The sequence below is a fragment of the Rhinatrema bivittatum genome, chromosome 10, assembly GCF_901001135.1.
Source record: "Rhinatrema bivittatum chromosome 10, aRhiBiv1.1, whole genome shotgun sequence".
NCBI lineage: Eukaryota > Metazoa > Chordata > Amphibia > Gymnophiona > Rhinatrematidae > Rhinatrema > Rhinatrema bivittatum.
In genome coordinates, this window is record NC_042624.1 from 124,929,886 (window position 1) to 124,945,837 (window position 15,952).

General features: G+C 43.2%; 1 protein-coding gene across 1 annotated transcript in view; it reads right to left on the reverse strand.

Moving 5' to 3' along the window:
- Window positions 1-15,952, reverse strand: part of ST3GAL3 (ST3 beta-galactoside alpha-2,3-sialyltransferase 3) — a 278,797-nt gene that overhangs the window by 151,408 nt on the left and 111,437 nt on the right. Inside the window, 1 exon segment of the mRNA XM_029617491.1 lies at window positions 9,890-10,076. Coding sequence (XP_029473351.1) covers window positions 9,890-10,076 — 187 coding nt within the window.

The following is a 15,952-nucleotide window of genomic DNA, read 5'->3' on the forward strand; positions in this document are numbered from 1 at the left end:
AATCTGTGGGGAAAAAGAATCTGCAGCCTTTAGCATCTGCAATACGTTTGAAGACTTGGAGGAAACAGGGAAAGGGAGATATGCAGGGATTACATGCATAGGAGGCAGTGTGCGTCGCTGAATATTTTCTTACATTAAGGTTAGCTGGATAAGTTTATCCGTCTAACTTTAAGTCTGCTGTTTGGTCCTAGAGGTATTTGACAATGCTGAAAACTGGGGTTTATCCAGCTAAATTAGCTGGATAGCTGCGAATACCTTGCTCTGAGCTAGTCAGGTAACTTTTTAGCCGAATAAACAATCATCCAGTTGTCTCAGGGCTGGGTCGGTGCAGTGAGATTTTCAAATCCTGCCATTTGTCTGGGTAAATGTCCACCTCATAGTTAAAACCCCATATTTTCAATAACTCGTTACTGGAATGCACACATACAATCATAAAACTATTTAAATGTTCCATACAGTTGTCAGATTTCATAATCAGTCCCCCCAATGATAAATTAAGACCAGCCAACTTTAAACCCAGCTATGCTTGATGCTTTGACCACATCCTCTAGCAAAATATTCCACAGCATGTTAAGGGAAAAATGCTTTTTCCAATTTTTTTTTTTGCCAGATTAGCTCAAATTTACAATTCAACAATTACAATGTCATGAATAACATAGAACAAGAACTCTTAACCTTTTTTCTACCATATTATAAACCTCATATTAAAATCAAACGCTTTGCCAGGTACACAGCTTACAATAACCATAAATAAATTTAATATTAACCTGAGTCCTTACCCAGACTGCATTAGATATTAAGAAACGTTTTCAATGCATTGCTTTACGTGTTCCCAGATTTTCAGTACGTTGGAAAGGAATAGATTCCATCGGGTATCCCTTCCACAGCAGGCACATCCATTCTACTATAGGGGGAACCCCACTGCCACCAGCATATGACTAATTCAGCTAACAGTCCTAAAGAATCCCAAGATATCCCGGAGAGGACGTCTGTCCAGAACATCTGGAATGCTATCATTAGCTGTCAGAAGACCGTAATAAGCAAGATCATGGGCATAGTGGCCCTCACGCAAGGGCTGGACAATACTGCAACTTTAAAAAAACGTTCATCCCTGTCCCCCCACCCTGCTTTCATGTACAATCGCCAGTGGGTCCCTACCTCCCTCCCTCCTCTCCTACCCTCCCAGTACCTTCATTTCCTCAATTTTTCAGCCCAGCGCAATTATTGGGAAAACTCTTCCCCTCCTTGGAATGCCGCCAACACTCCCCCCTTCTTAGCAGGTAACCAAGGGAAATATTCAAAGCAAGCCGTTTAGACAGATACCTTGTGAGCTTGGAATACTGACCCCCAAACTTTCTGTAAGCTAAGGAACCCCAGAAGCATTTCAGGAAGCCTTGGGCTAAAGCCAGCTCTGTGGCTGGGTTTATGTTTCTGGCCCGTTCAGTAAAGATAAAAGTGCTTAGGATCTGGGTGGGACAGAACAAACAGCTGCGGAGAGCTTTGGCCTCAGGGAAAGTCCCCTGCAGTCTACGGCCAGTTAGGGAACCAGAATCACGTGGAAGTTGGGGAGAAAATAGGAGACAAACACAAAAAAGCTTCTAAGGGCAGCTGAACTGGACTGAGGCCCTAAGCTCTCCTGGAGGCTCCTAGGCATTTTCAGGACCGCCACAATGACTAGGAATACAAATCTCTCTCATGCATATTCATTGTGGCAGTGCTGAAAACCCAACGTGAAGGCTTCACCTCTGGCACCCATACTGTACATTTTATAATATACAAAATTTAGCAGTTTCTGGGTTTGCTACAAATCTGTGCTGATGTCACAGCTAATTGTGACTCTAAGCCTGCAGAATAATGAGGCAATGACATCAGTACTGGTTAAAAGTCTGAGCTTGCAGGACTGAGGAACAATTTTACCGCGTGTGTTCACTGCAGTCAGCAGGACTGACACTGGCAATGAAATAGAACAGAAGATTCAGCGTAGCAGCCTGCAGGAGACACCAGCACGGAGGGATTACCAGATAAGATCCAGGCCTAGCGCAAGAAGCATTTAACAGCGAGAAAGCAGCAGGTCTGAGACAAGAGAAGAACCAGCAATGGCTCTTGTTAGTTTGAAACACAGGGGCTTCATCAGCGAACATCTGGACTCTCTCCCAATCACCGCGGTGCCTGGCATTGGAGAAGTGATGGGGAAACGACTGAAACGCAAAGGATACACCCGGGCTACTCACCTGCTGCGCAAATTTAATTCCAACAAAGCAGGATTCAGGCACTGGCTGGAACGGACATGTGGGGCCAACAGCTTGCAGAGATCAGACTGCCGCAGAGCCATGATGCAGTGGTTAAGCAGATATTAATAGCACACGCAGGAAAAAAAATAAATGTTTGTTGCTATGCAAAAAAGATCATCTGTGTGTTTATTATTCACAAACTTCTTTTTCACTCAACGCACAGTTAAGCTTGAATTCATTGCCAGAGGATGTGGTTAGGGCAGTGAAGGTAGCTGGGTTTAAAAAAAGGTTTGGAGAAGTTCATAGATGAGAAGTTCATAAACTGCTATTAATCAAGCTGACTTAGGGAATAGCCACTGCTATTACTGGCATCAATAGCATGGGATAGACTTAGTTTTTGGGTAATTGCCTGGTTCTTGTGGCCTGGTTTGGCCTCTGTTGGAAACAGGATGCTGGGCTTGATGGACCCTTGGTCTGACCCAGCATGGCATGTTCTTATGTTCTTGAGTTATTCCAATGCAAAATAACCGAGTGGCGACATAGACACCCAATGCTGTACTGTTAGATACTATCAGATGGGGGCGATGAAGAGGACGGAGAGACAGATGGGTGTCTAGATTGTACAGAAGGCTACTTAACACTTTTTGCTCTCAGTGTGCTATCAATACCAGAAGGAAAATCTTGAAGAAAAACAGTAAAAGCATCAGGACAGGCCAGAATTTAAGCAAGAGCAGTCTTCTCTGGGATTGCAAGGTATTTATCTGGGTTACCAGCAAAGAAAGAATCCCCCTATGGAACAAGCTTTCTGGTTGGATGGATTTGTGTTAGAACTCACTGAGAAAGCAAATTGCGGCTGTGACGACTGAATGGTTACTCAGGGATTTTGGTGGATCTAACATGCAAGAACCCACCAATCCACCTGTATTACCTTTTTTTCAGAGGGGGAGCGGCTGGATACATTGGAAATAGATAATATGTTGATGTTAAGCTACATTTTTCAAAAAGGCTATCTTTGAGGCTATCAATACATAGTTAAGAATGCTTTGCACCTGTAAAGAATGTAACTATTTCTATCCAACTATAAACTGTAATGCTGTCTCACTACCCTTGTGCAGTCGATGCCCCATCACTACAGTCAGTATCCCCTTCAGACCGTCCTGGATTCTCAGATGCCATCCGTACCCCTCCCCCCACGGTACACTGATGCCATGTTAGCGCTCACCCTGCCAGGAGGGCGGAGTTAGCGATTTGTTATCGATCAGCTCCTCCCAAGGGGAGGAGTTAGCGATCTGATAAGCTTGGCTCCTGAAGGAGGAGGAATTAGCAATCTTGTTAGTGCTCTGCTCCCCCAGAGGGGAGAAGTTGGCAAGTGTAATGCTTTGTTCCTGTAGAAGGAATCCTCACGTGGCGTTAGCTATCTGATATGGATCAGCTTCCGCAGAGAGAGGAGTTAATGGTCTGATGTGGGTTGGCTCCCACAGAGTGGCAAATGATAATACCGATCTATTAGTGTAAGGAGTAGCACTTAGTAGAAATAGTGAATCCCTGGGCCGATGGCAGATGACAGCGCCCTCAAGTGGAGATCCTGAGAGGGACCACCGGCTAGGCTGGAGTATTGAGACAAACACAGATAGTTCTTTATTAGACAGGTAGTAGAACCACCAGAGGTGGCAGTAGTGAGCTGATGTGCCCGGCAGGGCTGAAGTCCCTCAGATACTGGAGCTACGATCTCTGAGCTGTAAGGAGAGACTATAGGTAGTGAGTAGAGAGGGTATGCTGGACATACAACCAGTGGTAGATGATACACTCACACTTGTAGATATCTGTAATGTCGTCTTATGCAACAGAGAGTCTTCAGTATTCAGGAACAGGAGCCGCAGGCGAGTACTGGTTCCTATAGGCAGTCTGAAATAGAACTCACAATAACTGTGTATGGGATGGCTTCTGGAATAGAAGAGAGGCTAGAAGAGATTTAGGAACGTAGGCCCTCGTGGAGCGAGTACCGGTTCCTATCTGTAAATCTGTAATAGTAATTCATAAGATATAGGTATGCGATATCTTCTGAGAAAGGAATTAGGAACATAGGCCCTCGTGGAGCGAGTACTGGTTCCTGTCTGTTAATCTGTAATAGTAATCCATAAGATATTGGTATGCGATATCTTCTGAGAAAGGAATTAGGAACATAGGCCCTCGTGGAGCGAGTACTGGTTCCTGTCTGTTAATCTGTAATAGTAATCCATAAGATATTGGTATGCGATATCTTCTGAGAAAGGAATTAGGAACATAGGCCCTCATGGAGTGAGTACCGGTTCCTATCTGCAATGGTAACTCATGATCTCCGTACCTGCGATAATGTCTTAGACTGCAGGGAGCCTTAGCGATTAGGAACGTAGGCCCTCGTGGAGCGAGTGCCGGTTCCTGTCTGTAATAGGACTCACTGTGTTCACATCTGCGATCGCCTCCAGGCAATAGGAGTCTTCTGAGTCTTCGGGAACCTAGGCCCTCGTGGAGCGAGTACCGGTTCCTGTCTGTTAATCTGTAATAGTAATCCATAAGATATTGGTATGCGATATCTTCTGAGGAAGAAGAGAGTATGAGATAGGAATTAGGAACAAGGGCCCTCGTGGAGCGAGTGCCGGTTCCTGTCTGTAATAGGACTCACTGTGTTCACATCTGCGATCGCCTCCAGGCAATAGGAGTCTTCTGAGTCTTCGGGAACCTAGGCCCTCGAGGAGCGAGTACCGGATCCCGTCCAACAATCTGAAATCAATAAGAGAGAGAGCGGGGCCCCCGAGGAGTGGGGCAGAGCAGCGGAGAAAGGATTCCCCGAGAGTTGCGAGGAAGGGGTTCCTACCCTTGCCCTTGCTAAGTCAATTCATAGAGGCAATCAAAGACCTTTTCTGTTGGAAGCGCATGATGTCACTACGGGGGCGCCCCCGAGGTTCGCACCCTTGCTGGTACAAAGTCTGGAGCACACGCCGCCCTTACGTCATCAGGAACAAACCAGACAATCTCTATATCTGCACAGACAATGGAACAACAACAAATACTGTGTACCCACAAGCATTGTGAAATTAACCATATTCAAAACATGCGCTTTCTCTTTTCTTTCTTTTCCATTTAACCAGACTGAGCCACAGCAACGCCTGGCCGGGTACAGCTAGTGTTATATATAAGAAAAAGTAAAAAAGCATTCAAGTTGTCACTGGTGGGAGTTTCTGGTTTTTTATAAGGGAGGGAGGTGGTATGTTAATGATTATGTAAAATAATACCATTAATTTGGTGCATTACTAAGGGATCAAAATATGAAACTACCACGTTCCCTCTCTATAATTTTCATAATTTTTGTTTTTGATTGTTAGACTGTTTTTTTGCACAGAAGTTTCAGATCCCGGGATGTTAAGAAAGATTAGGGGGTTGGCGTGAATATAGTTGGATATGCTAGAGGTTAACCCCCATAGTGGAGAATTATAATATAATATAAGGTGCACCCTAAGGCATTATTTATTGATAAGAGTACAACTAGAAGCCCTCTAACCTATATGCCTACTGGCCACCCATGTTGACCTTGGGCCCCTAAAAAATTCAGTTCTGGCTACGCCACTGGTGGAACGGAGTTGAGCTGCCAAAAAGCTCCTCCCTGTCTATCCTCAGGGCTGCAGCGACACTTGGAAATCTGCTTCTTCTGCACCCGGGAGCACGTGAAGACAAGTAAAGCATTCGAAACCCTGACGCCGGGACTGAGGTTTCCCTTGTATGTGCTTCCTTGCTCTGAGTGCCTACAGGGCACTAATTACACAGCCTGCATTACCTTAGACTGTGTCATCTGCATGCAATCCACCTCCAACACTGCAGGATGTGCAGGCTGAATAGGATTTCACTCCTGCATCAATAAGCCTTGCTTCTAAAACTGGGACACCTAGTTGCCATCTGCATCAGCAAATATATAGTTGAAAAACCATCTACCCAGGAGTGTCCCTCAGATACCAACCCCCTGCAGCATTTTGTGAACAGTGTTGTTTTCCTTTCAAGGAAATCTGGGGCCCTACAATGTCTTATTCAGGTCTTTTTTCATAGAAATGTTATTAAGTTTTAACAGGAAATACAAGAAACATACAGAAGAGTTATCGGAAACAATCTCCTCTCCTCCCCTCCCACCCCAACTCTGGTATGTAGAAGTGTGGATATGGAAGTCAGTACAATATAAGTGATAGGAATATCAATACTCGTGGTAAGAAGGCATCTTCCAGAGAAAAGAAGCTGTTACATGGACAATAATGGCTGCGTCGTCTCTGGGATCTTCTTCTCATAGTGAACTTTATTGCGAGTAACACAGTCCTGAGATCATTAGGAAAAGTTAAAATGAAAGGTGACTAAATTGTAAGAAAATGCCGCAAGTATGAAAAGGACTTCAGCTTAATGGACCAGGATTCCAAACAAAACAAGTCAACCAACTTTTTATACCAAAGTCCCTCATGAGAGGCTTCTACGAAAACTAAAAAGTCATGGGATAGGAGGCGATGTCCTTTCATGGATTACAAACTGGTTAAAGGACAGGAAACAGAGAGTAGGATTAAATGGTCAATTTTCTCAGTGGAAAAGGGTAAACAGTGGAGTGCCTCAGGGATCTGTACTTGGACCAGTGCTTTTTAATATATTTATTAATGATCTGGAAAGGAATACGATGAGTGAGGTTATCAAATTTGCGGATGATACAAAATTATTCAGAGTAGTTAAATCACAAGCAGATTGTGATACATTACAGGAGGACCTTGCAAGACTGGAAGATTGGGCAACCAAAGGCAGAAGAAATTTAATGTGGATAAGGCCAAGGTGATGCATTATAGGGAAAAATAATCCATGCTGTAGTTACAGGATTTAGTTGAGAGTTGGGAATGATCTGCTGAAATTTTGTAAATCGCTGAAGACTTGGCTTATGTCATCTGGTAACAGCTCATATGGGATATGGGTGAAGGAAGTTTGCTGGCGGCCGCTGTATTATCTGTGTAATTTATTGTCTTATTGTACATCGCTCTAGGTGATTTTTATCCGTAAAGCGATAAAGAAATAAAATAAATAGACGGGGCGCTGTTGCGCAGCGAATGGAAGCAGATGCATGAAAGCAGAGCTCTAACCCCACAAGCCTAAAAACCTAACTTTTCTGAGCTTCAACCTGCGAATTTGCAACATTTTTGAAGGAAAGGTTATTTGCTTCCTTTTCTTATTATTATGGCGACTAAAAGGAGAATGACTGACTTAAAACAATTCTGCTATGGCAAAACGCCCTCAGAGTCGGGCCTAGATCTTGACGAGCAGGCAGACCCTACCCAAGACACAGAGGGCCCACCTAATAACGATGCAGGTAATTTACCCGCGCTGGATCAGAGGTCTGCCCCTGAGCCCATTACGAGGGACGAACTCCGGACCTGGTTTATGGAACTCAGGTCGAGCTGATATAATGTCCTCAGTAGCTGAGCTTAAAGAGGACTTTGTGGCTCTGGGAACGCGAGTTGATGATATGGATACGGGGCTCGATGGCCACAGAGAGACCATCAATCACTTAATTGACCAGCAAGTCACCATTAAAACTGATGTGTCTTCCCTTGCCGATAAACTTGAAGGTCTAGAAAATAGGAGCAGGCAATGCAATCTCCGCATACGCAGGGTCCCTGATCTGCCCGAGTTTCAGAAGCTTCAGCTGTAGCCCAGCAGATCTGCTCCTACATACTCTCTCTCTCCACCCCGGCACCAGATACCTTGACCACACCACCATCGGAGATTTGACTCAAGAGAGCGCATTGGGCTTTGGGGCCCAGGACTGAGCAGCGCCCCCGGGATATCATTATATGTTTTCATAGTTTTCAGCAAAAAACACAAGTCTATGAAGTGGTGAGACAGGCTAAGGAAGGGAAGTGGAATAACCACGATTTGGCAATTTTCCAGGATCTTGCACCTTCCACCCTAAAAAACCGCTATGGCTTACATGAAGTCACATCAATTCTAAGGGGGTCACTCCATTAGGTATCGATGGACATACACTTTTGGCCTTCAATTCCAGCACCAAGGGGTCACCTAGCGTATGAAGTCTATGGAGGAAGCTGAGGATGTCTTTAAGCAAGCACAGCTATCAATTACCTTTCAGGCCCCTAAAATGGTGGCGACTTTCCCCAGACCTGATAATGCTCCACGATGGCAGAGAGCTAACAAAGGAGGCAAGCGTCTCCGGCGCCAACCGGAGGCCTCTTTTACTGCTGCTAAGGGACAGGGCTGATGACACTTCTTTTGACATATTTCAATCATATCCTTCTTCATCCTGAATAATGCAGGTTGTTTTATTTCTTCAGTATTGCTGTATTATTCTGTTTACAGGTTTCTCAATTTTATATATATTTCCAGTTAGGTTTCATTTACTCTTAATTATTTTTATGCTTACACTGCTTGTGGGAGATCTCTCCGCTGTGGGGGTCTGCCTTGGCTCGATTGTGCGAGTCCCTTTGAAGTTCAATGTTCCGCTCGGGAGCAGCGAACATTGTACAGGTTGTTGGAGTACACAGCGAGCAAGGTTATTGTTGGTCTCGAACAGTCAATGGGATTTTTACATTGTTTGATCACTGGGATAGGGAGGATGGGGGTTTCACTTATTTAATCTCTTCTCTCCAGCTACATAACTCTTGTTCTTTATCTTTCATTGTGGGGAGTAGTCCTCATTGTTCAATGTCTTGATGGCTATCAGAGTTATATCCTTAAATGTTAAGGGGCTTAATTTTCCCCGAAAACGTCAAAGGCTGAAGAAGGAATTGCAGACCGAGCACGCAGACATTGCTTACATTCAGGAGACTCACGTTCGCAGACACCATGAACGACTATTAACAATTCCCTCTCACTCTTGCTCTTATTGGGCTGCAAGTTCAAAAAATTCTCGATATGCAGGTGTGGGCATTCTTATTTCTAATTCCTGGGTACATGATGTTATATTTCAGTGCAGGGATCCCTTGGGTAGATATGTTCTCCTCACTGTACGAGTGGGTACTCAAGTGCTCCCAAAGAGCTCCCACTCCCAATACACTAGAAATGGGCCCTACAGCTATGTACAAATGCTAACTAAATACACTCCATACAACATTATGCAATTGGCACTTTGTGACTTATTTTTCTATATTGCTAAGCTGCTTCTCAGCAGTTCCTCTGCACCCTTGATTGGAGGCAGAAGTGTATTGTAATTTACCCTAACTCTTAAAGAAGATCCCTTTCTGGATTTGGCTAGGGAGGCCTCTCGACTCTCCCTGCACCCTTCCCTCCATCTTTGACCTCTTACACTGCAGTGGAGTCTCACTCATTCATCCATCACTGAGCTCATTAGGTTTCAATGGAATATGCCTGTCAGTCCTCACTGCTTTGCAAACACATCACCTTCCCCCTTGCCCAGCAATCATTTCACATTCTTTACAGCTCTGAAAACATGCAACACTACACCAACACGGTAATGCAGCCTGGAAGCTACTTGTACGTTCATGCTTGGCTCGATGAAGGAAGTACATCTCTCGAACGCTAGACACAAATATATCGTTAGTGCAATAAATCTATCTACGCCGGCTTATTTGTTGCCCTTTATTTCTGGGTATCCGAGCACAGCAAACAAATGAGTCTGTAACTCTTACCACTTTTTCTTTGAAAACAATGTATTTCAGCCACTTGAAATCCTGCCACTTGAATCCAGCCAAGACGAAGAGGGAGTTCTTCTCATACCTCTCCGGTTTCTGGATGGCCCCTTCTGGATAGGTGATTCTCAGGGTTGTCTTGCTACCCACATCCTTCTCAAATCCTTTCACAGGGGCCGAGTTCAACCTGGGGGTTAATCAGAGAATGTTATTAAAGACCTCTCTACACAGAAAAAACAATTCAACCCCACTCCAAACAGCAAGAGAGACTCCCAAGGTGAGAAGAGAAGGGTGCAAAGTGATGGGCGTATTTAACAGTGTTAATCATCTCCAGAAACTCATTGTGTGCTCTCAGTCCCTCCTGATTTCTATCCTCTCTCTTTTATATCCCAAACTCATGTTTGACCTTTCTTCAGACACCCATCGAGTGTAGCCTCTCTTCTTGCTATCCTCCTTTCTTCTGAAACTCATCACATGGGGCCTTCCTCCTTCCCAACTCACCATATTTGGGAGCGACATTGCAGAGGAATTGTTGGGAATGATTTGCCAATGAGACCAAAATCTATAACAGGGTAGAGAGGAAGGTGTGGAAAATAGGAGGGATCTAGCAAAGTGCGAAGAATTGTCAAGGGTCTGACAGCTAAGATTTAATGCTAAAAAATGCAGTGTTCTACATTTAAAGGTGAATTTTCAAAAAGATGCGTGTGATAAAATTAGCATACCTGCATGTAAATAGATTGTACCCGTGTATATGCTATTTTATAAAGCTCAAATATACAAGCACAAGTAAGGGTTTGTGAGTAACAATATTCCTGGGGGAATTCTCCACAAAAGAATTTAAAATTCTGCACACAAAAACTTAAAATTCTGAAAAATTCTGCATACTTTATATTGGGTCAAAATAACACAATATATGTAACAGTCTTTAAGTAATTAATTTAAAATGTAATATAGAAAAAAGTTATTACTTAAAGAAGTAGAGTTTTAAATATTTTGAGCAGAATTTCCTTAGAAGTTCACTGTAAGTTTCTCTTCCACCCTCTCTCCCTACTCTCCTGGACTGTCTCCTTTCACTTTACCCTCATAGGCCCCACCTGCCACTCTCTCTTCTCTCCCCCTCTAGGCTCAATCCCTTCACTCTATCTCCACTTCCAGAGTTTGACTCCTCTCTCAATACTGCCTCTCACAAAGGCTCCCTCTGCCCCTCTCTCTGTCTCAAACACACATACAGACTCCCTCTCTCTAGTGTACATACACACCCCCTCATAAAGGCTTCCTCTCTCTCTTGTGCACACATACATCCTCTCATACAGGCTCCCTACTGTCTCTCTCTCATGAACACACATCCTCATGCAGACCCCCCCCCTCGCGCGCACACACACCCTCATACAAGTTCCCCCCCTCTCTCTCTTGTACACACACACTCCCCTCATTCAGGCTCCCTTTCTCTTGCACACACATCCACACAGGCTCCCTTTTTCTCTTTTACACATACACCCTCACACAGGCTACCTATATGTCTCTCTCACACACTCCTGCACACTGGCTCCCTCTCTCATTTACCCCCCAACACATAGGCATCTTCTCTCTCTCTCTCACATACAGTCCTTCACATAGGCTCTCTTTCCTACACATACACAGGCTCCCTCTCTCACAAACAAACAAGCACACTCACATATGCTCCCTCTCTCACAAACAAGCACCCTTACATACACACAATCCCCTTTTCACATACACCAGCTCCCAATCTCTCACCACATACACACTCTTTCACAATCTCCTCACACAGGTTCCCTCTCTCTCTGGCACCCACACTCACGCACCCTCACACATGCTCTCCCTCACTCCCCAGGCTCACAGTGTTACACACAAACACACACACACTAAAATACACACAAACACACTCATTCACTCACTCTCACCAAGGCCAGCTCCATCTTTGTTCCGAGCAGGACAGCCTCTGCTCGCAGCACGCCTGGGCCTGTTTTACCTTTGCCGCAAGTGAAGGCCGTCCCACCTGCACCATGCCAGGACCTGCTCCTTCTTCACCATGTATTTGATGATATGTGATCTCTCTGTTGTGTGATATGGTTATATGACAATCAGAGAGTTATTCTGAGAAGCAGTACTCTCTGTAAAATTTACCTTCTTCACCATGAGCAGAGGCTGTCCCGCTCGCAGCACGCCGGGGCCTGTTCCATCTTCTCCACGAGCAGACGCCATGCCGCTCGCAGCGAAAATGAAGAGGCCCAAGTGTGTCAAAGAAGGAGCAAACCCAGGTGTGTCGCAAGCAGAGGCTGTCCCACTTGTGGCAAGATGTGGGTCTTCCAAATTCTGTGCAACTGTGCAGGAGGGGAATTCTGCGCTCCACAGTAGTGCAGAATTCCCAATGGACTAAAATTTACAGTGTAAAAAATGGTGGTCCAGGGACGTTCCAGGGAATGGCCAACCTTCACATGTGAAAGATGCTATTTTATAAGAAATTTATGCATGGAGATTTGGCAACTTACTTGCATATATTTACACCTGGTCTTTCTCTGGCATATCTTTAATGTGAAATACCAACTGGATGGGAGGTCTGGGTGAACTGGAGGGAATTCAGGCTGAAGAGCTAGGAGGTTCTCAATGACCTACAGATGGACTGGGAACACTGTTAGATGAATTGATAAAACTGGTAATTTCATTGACACACACACATTGGAAAATCTGCCAACTTACCCATATAAAAGACAACTTAGGGAGTAAATGCGAACAAATTGTATGTATAAAATCCCCCACATATATTTTTAAAGTAAGAAGTGAAAATACATTATCAGATCAGTTGTGGCTTTGCCACTGTTTAGCTGGAATGTAAGTTAGCTGGATATGTCCTAAGAACATTGGGGTCCATATTCAGTATATCCAGCTAACTTTAGGATAGCCCTATGGCGTAACCAGTTAGCTACATAGGTTAAGCAGCTAACTCCAAATATTGCATTAGATGCATAACTTATGCAGCTAACTCTGGCCTGCTCCAAAACGCCTCCTCCCTGCCCCTGAATTATGCAGCTAAATTTAGAATTTAGCCACATATGGCTTCAAATATCACCACTTTGCCATTCTTTTTCAGTTATCCATCTAAATGGCTTCTGAGTATTGGCCTCATTACATTTACTAGATAAATCTGAGTTATCCGGCTATCTTATCTAGTTGGATAAGTAGCAGCAAAACTGCCACTTAGCCGGATAAGTCAGAACTTAGCCAGCTAACTTGAATATCTATTATGCATATCTTTTACATGCACACAAATGTTGCAGGTTAGATTTAGGTGTATTTTATAACCCACGCATATATGATATTGCTATTTATTAAATACTGGGCTAGATCTGCACACAGCCATATACACATGTATATGGGTGCACACACAGGTCTTTAAAGATTATTTTCCCTGCCTGCAAAAACCCATGGGAGAGGTACATTGTGGCAGTAAAATTCTTCTAAGCAAGACCGAAGTGTGGGATCTAGGGGTGATTATATCTGATGACCTTATGGTGGCCAAACAGGTGAATAAAGTAAAGGTAAAAGTCAGAAATATGCTTAGCTGAAGAGGAAGAGTAATGGTCAACAGAAAAAGGGAGGTGATATTGTCCCTGTATAGGTCTCTGATGAGACCTCACTTGGAATATTGAGTACAATTCTGGAGACACAACCTTCAAAAGGATATAAACAGGTTGGAGTCTGTCCAGAGGGAGGCTACTAAAATGGTCAGTGGTGTTCGTTCTAAAGCTTAGGCTTAAAAATCTAAACGTGTATACCGTAGAGCAAAGGCAAGATAGGGAAGATCTCAAAGGTTTCCATACACAGGAGGTGAGCCTCTTTCAATGGAAAGGAGGTGCTAGAATTAGGGGGTGGACTTAGGAGTAATCTTTGGAAATATTTCTTTACAGAGAGGTTGGTAGATGTATGGAACTGGAAACGAAAGCATTAACTGAATTCAAGAAAGCATGGGATAAGCACAGGGGATCTCTGAGGGTGTAGCAGGGACTGTAGAGCTGAGTAGTTGGTGTGGATGGGCAGACCAGATAGGCCATTTGGTCTTTTTCTGCCATCACATTTTTATGTTTCTATATGTGGCCTTTCTCCTCCTTATCTCATTCTCTTCAGAAACCTATCATGTATGCCCACTCTCCTTCTTAAGTCACACTTTTCAGAAACCCTATAAGGTAAAAATACAGAAGGTACATCTATATATAGAAAACCTACTGACAGGAATTCAGTATTACATTTGGTAGTTTCCATCCATGGAGATTAAAGGAAAACATTCCATGTGGACAATTCCTCTGATATCGGCAGATATGCTCCTCAACCGAGGAGTATAAGATTAAGGCAGCTGAATTAACATAAAAGTTTATTTCCCATGGATATTCTAGGAGATGTGTGAAGCAGGCATTCAAAAGAGGGCTTTATGCCAATAGATCACATTTGCTATTACCTTCTGATCATTCTAGAATTACTTGTACTGTGTGTTGTATTCCATACTTGTCTAGGACGTCCTATATTAAACAAATTATTTTGAAACATTGGCCTATTTTTGACACAAAGAAAGGGAGAAATTTGAGAATTCTTTCATCCCGGTCTCAATTTCATTTAGCAGATTCTGTTGGTGAAAGGGATCAATTTATGTGTTTGGGATGGTTAGTATGTGAAAATTTGCTTTGCATACGTACATTTAGCCATTGCCACTTAAAACGCCCCTTTATTTTACCGGGGTGGTACACATGTCGCACTGCAAGTGCTCTATATGCTATAATGTGTCCATGCGACTTAATATATACAAGACAGACGAGACGTGAGATAAAATTGAGAATTACTGAATATAAAAGTTGTTTATGATTGGGAAGAGAGGCGGCACCTCTAGTGCTCATTCATTTGAGGATGTTACATTTTTTGTGGTTCAACAAGTCCAGAAGGAAAGTGGAGGGAATTTTATTCACCACTTGTGGCAGAGTGAACAACGATTCATTTATACGTGGAATACTTTGGTCCCCTACGGATTGAATAAGGAGGTCGAATGGGGAGCTTTCTTTTGAGAATCTGAGATTTCTTTTTTTTTTAATGTTGGTTTTTGAGGTGCATGTGTTTAAAAGATCTCTTTAAACTATCTGGCACAATCCCTTGTGATTCGTCTCCTTTCTTGTTTTACTAGGGTAATTTGTGATTTGGTTGGTTGAGTTCCCGATAATGGGGGTAGGTTAGTTTTGATTGGATGGGGAAGTTATTAAATGTAGGGATTGTTGATGGTTCGAGTAACTGTTGACATGGTGAAATTGCGTGAAGGCGATCTTGGCATTGGAAGATGGTGGTTAGCAGGTCAGATATATACATTTTGATGTTTTGTGTAATGATCTCTTTTATTCTTAATGGAATTGGTTGAGAAATGAAGTAAGTGAGATTGAGTTTGTGGCATTTATTAAAGAGTTTTTGTATGCCATATTACAGCGCAATTCATACTATATCTTTATATATTTACAGGTGCACATGATTTGCGATGTTGAGATATAATGTGTAGTGCATCGTTGTGAAGTTACGAAGGTTTGGAAGTTATGATGAACAGCCCACTGGACGGGAGTCCATGAAAATTGCTTTGGGTAATACTTGTATTTATTAATTTGAGAGTTACATTCATTTTAGTTTTATGATATAAAGATGGGTTATTTAAATAGGGGTGGGTAGAGTGGTAGTTTTTTGTATATGAGTTATTTATTGTATGTTATATTAATTAGAGCAATCAGATTGAAGTGTCTTCCCCTGAAGAAGCCCAGAAAGGGTGAAACAAGAGACCCTTGTTGGGATATACTTGTGTGGGACAAATTTGGTTTCGTCTGATGAAGCTCGGGATATGAGTGTATAGAAGACACTTCATTGAATATTTTGGACTTATATTTGATATTTTCTATTGCTCATGAAGGTTTTATATTTAGCCCTAGTTTTATGAAAGGGATGTGTGATAGGGGGGGCAGTGATTAAGATTGTGTGACTGAAAGATATGTGTGATTTTTGAACATTTGGCAAGAAATTTTGTTT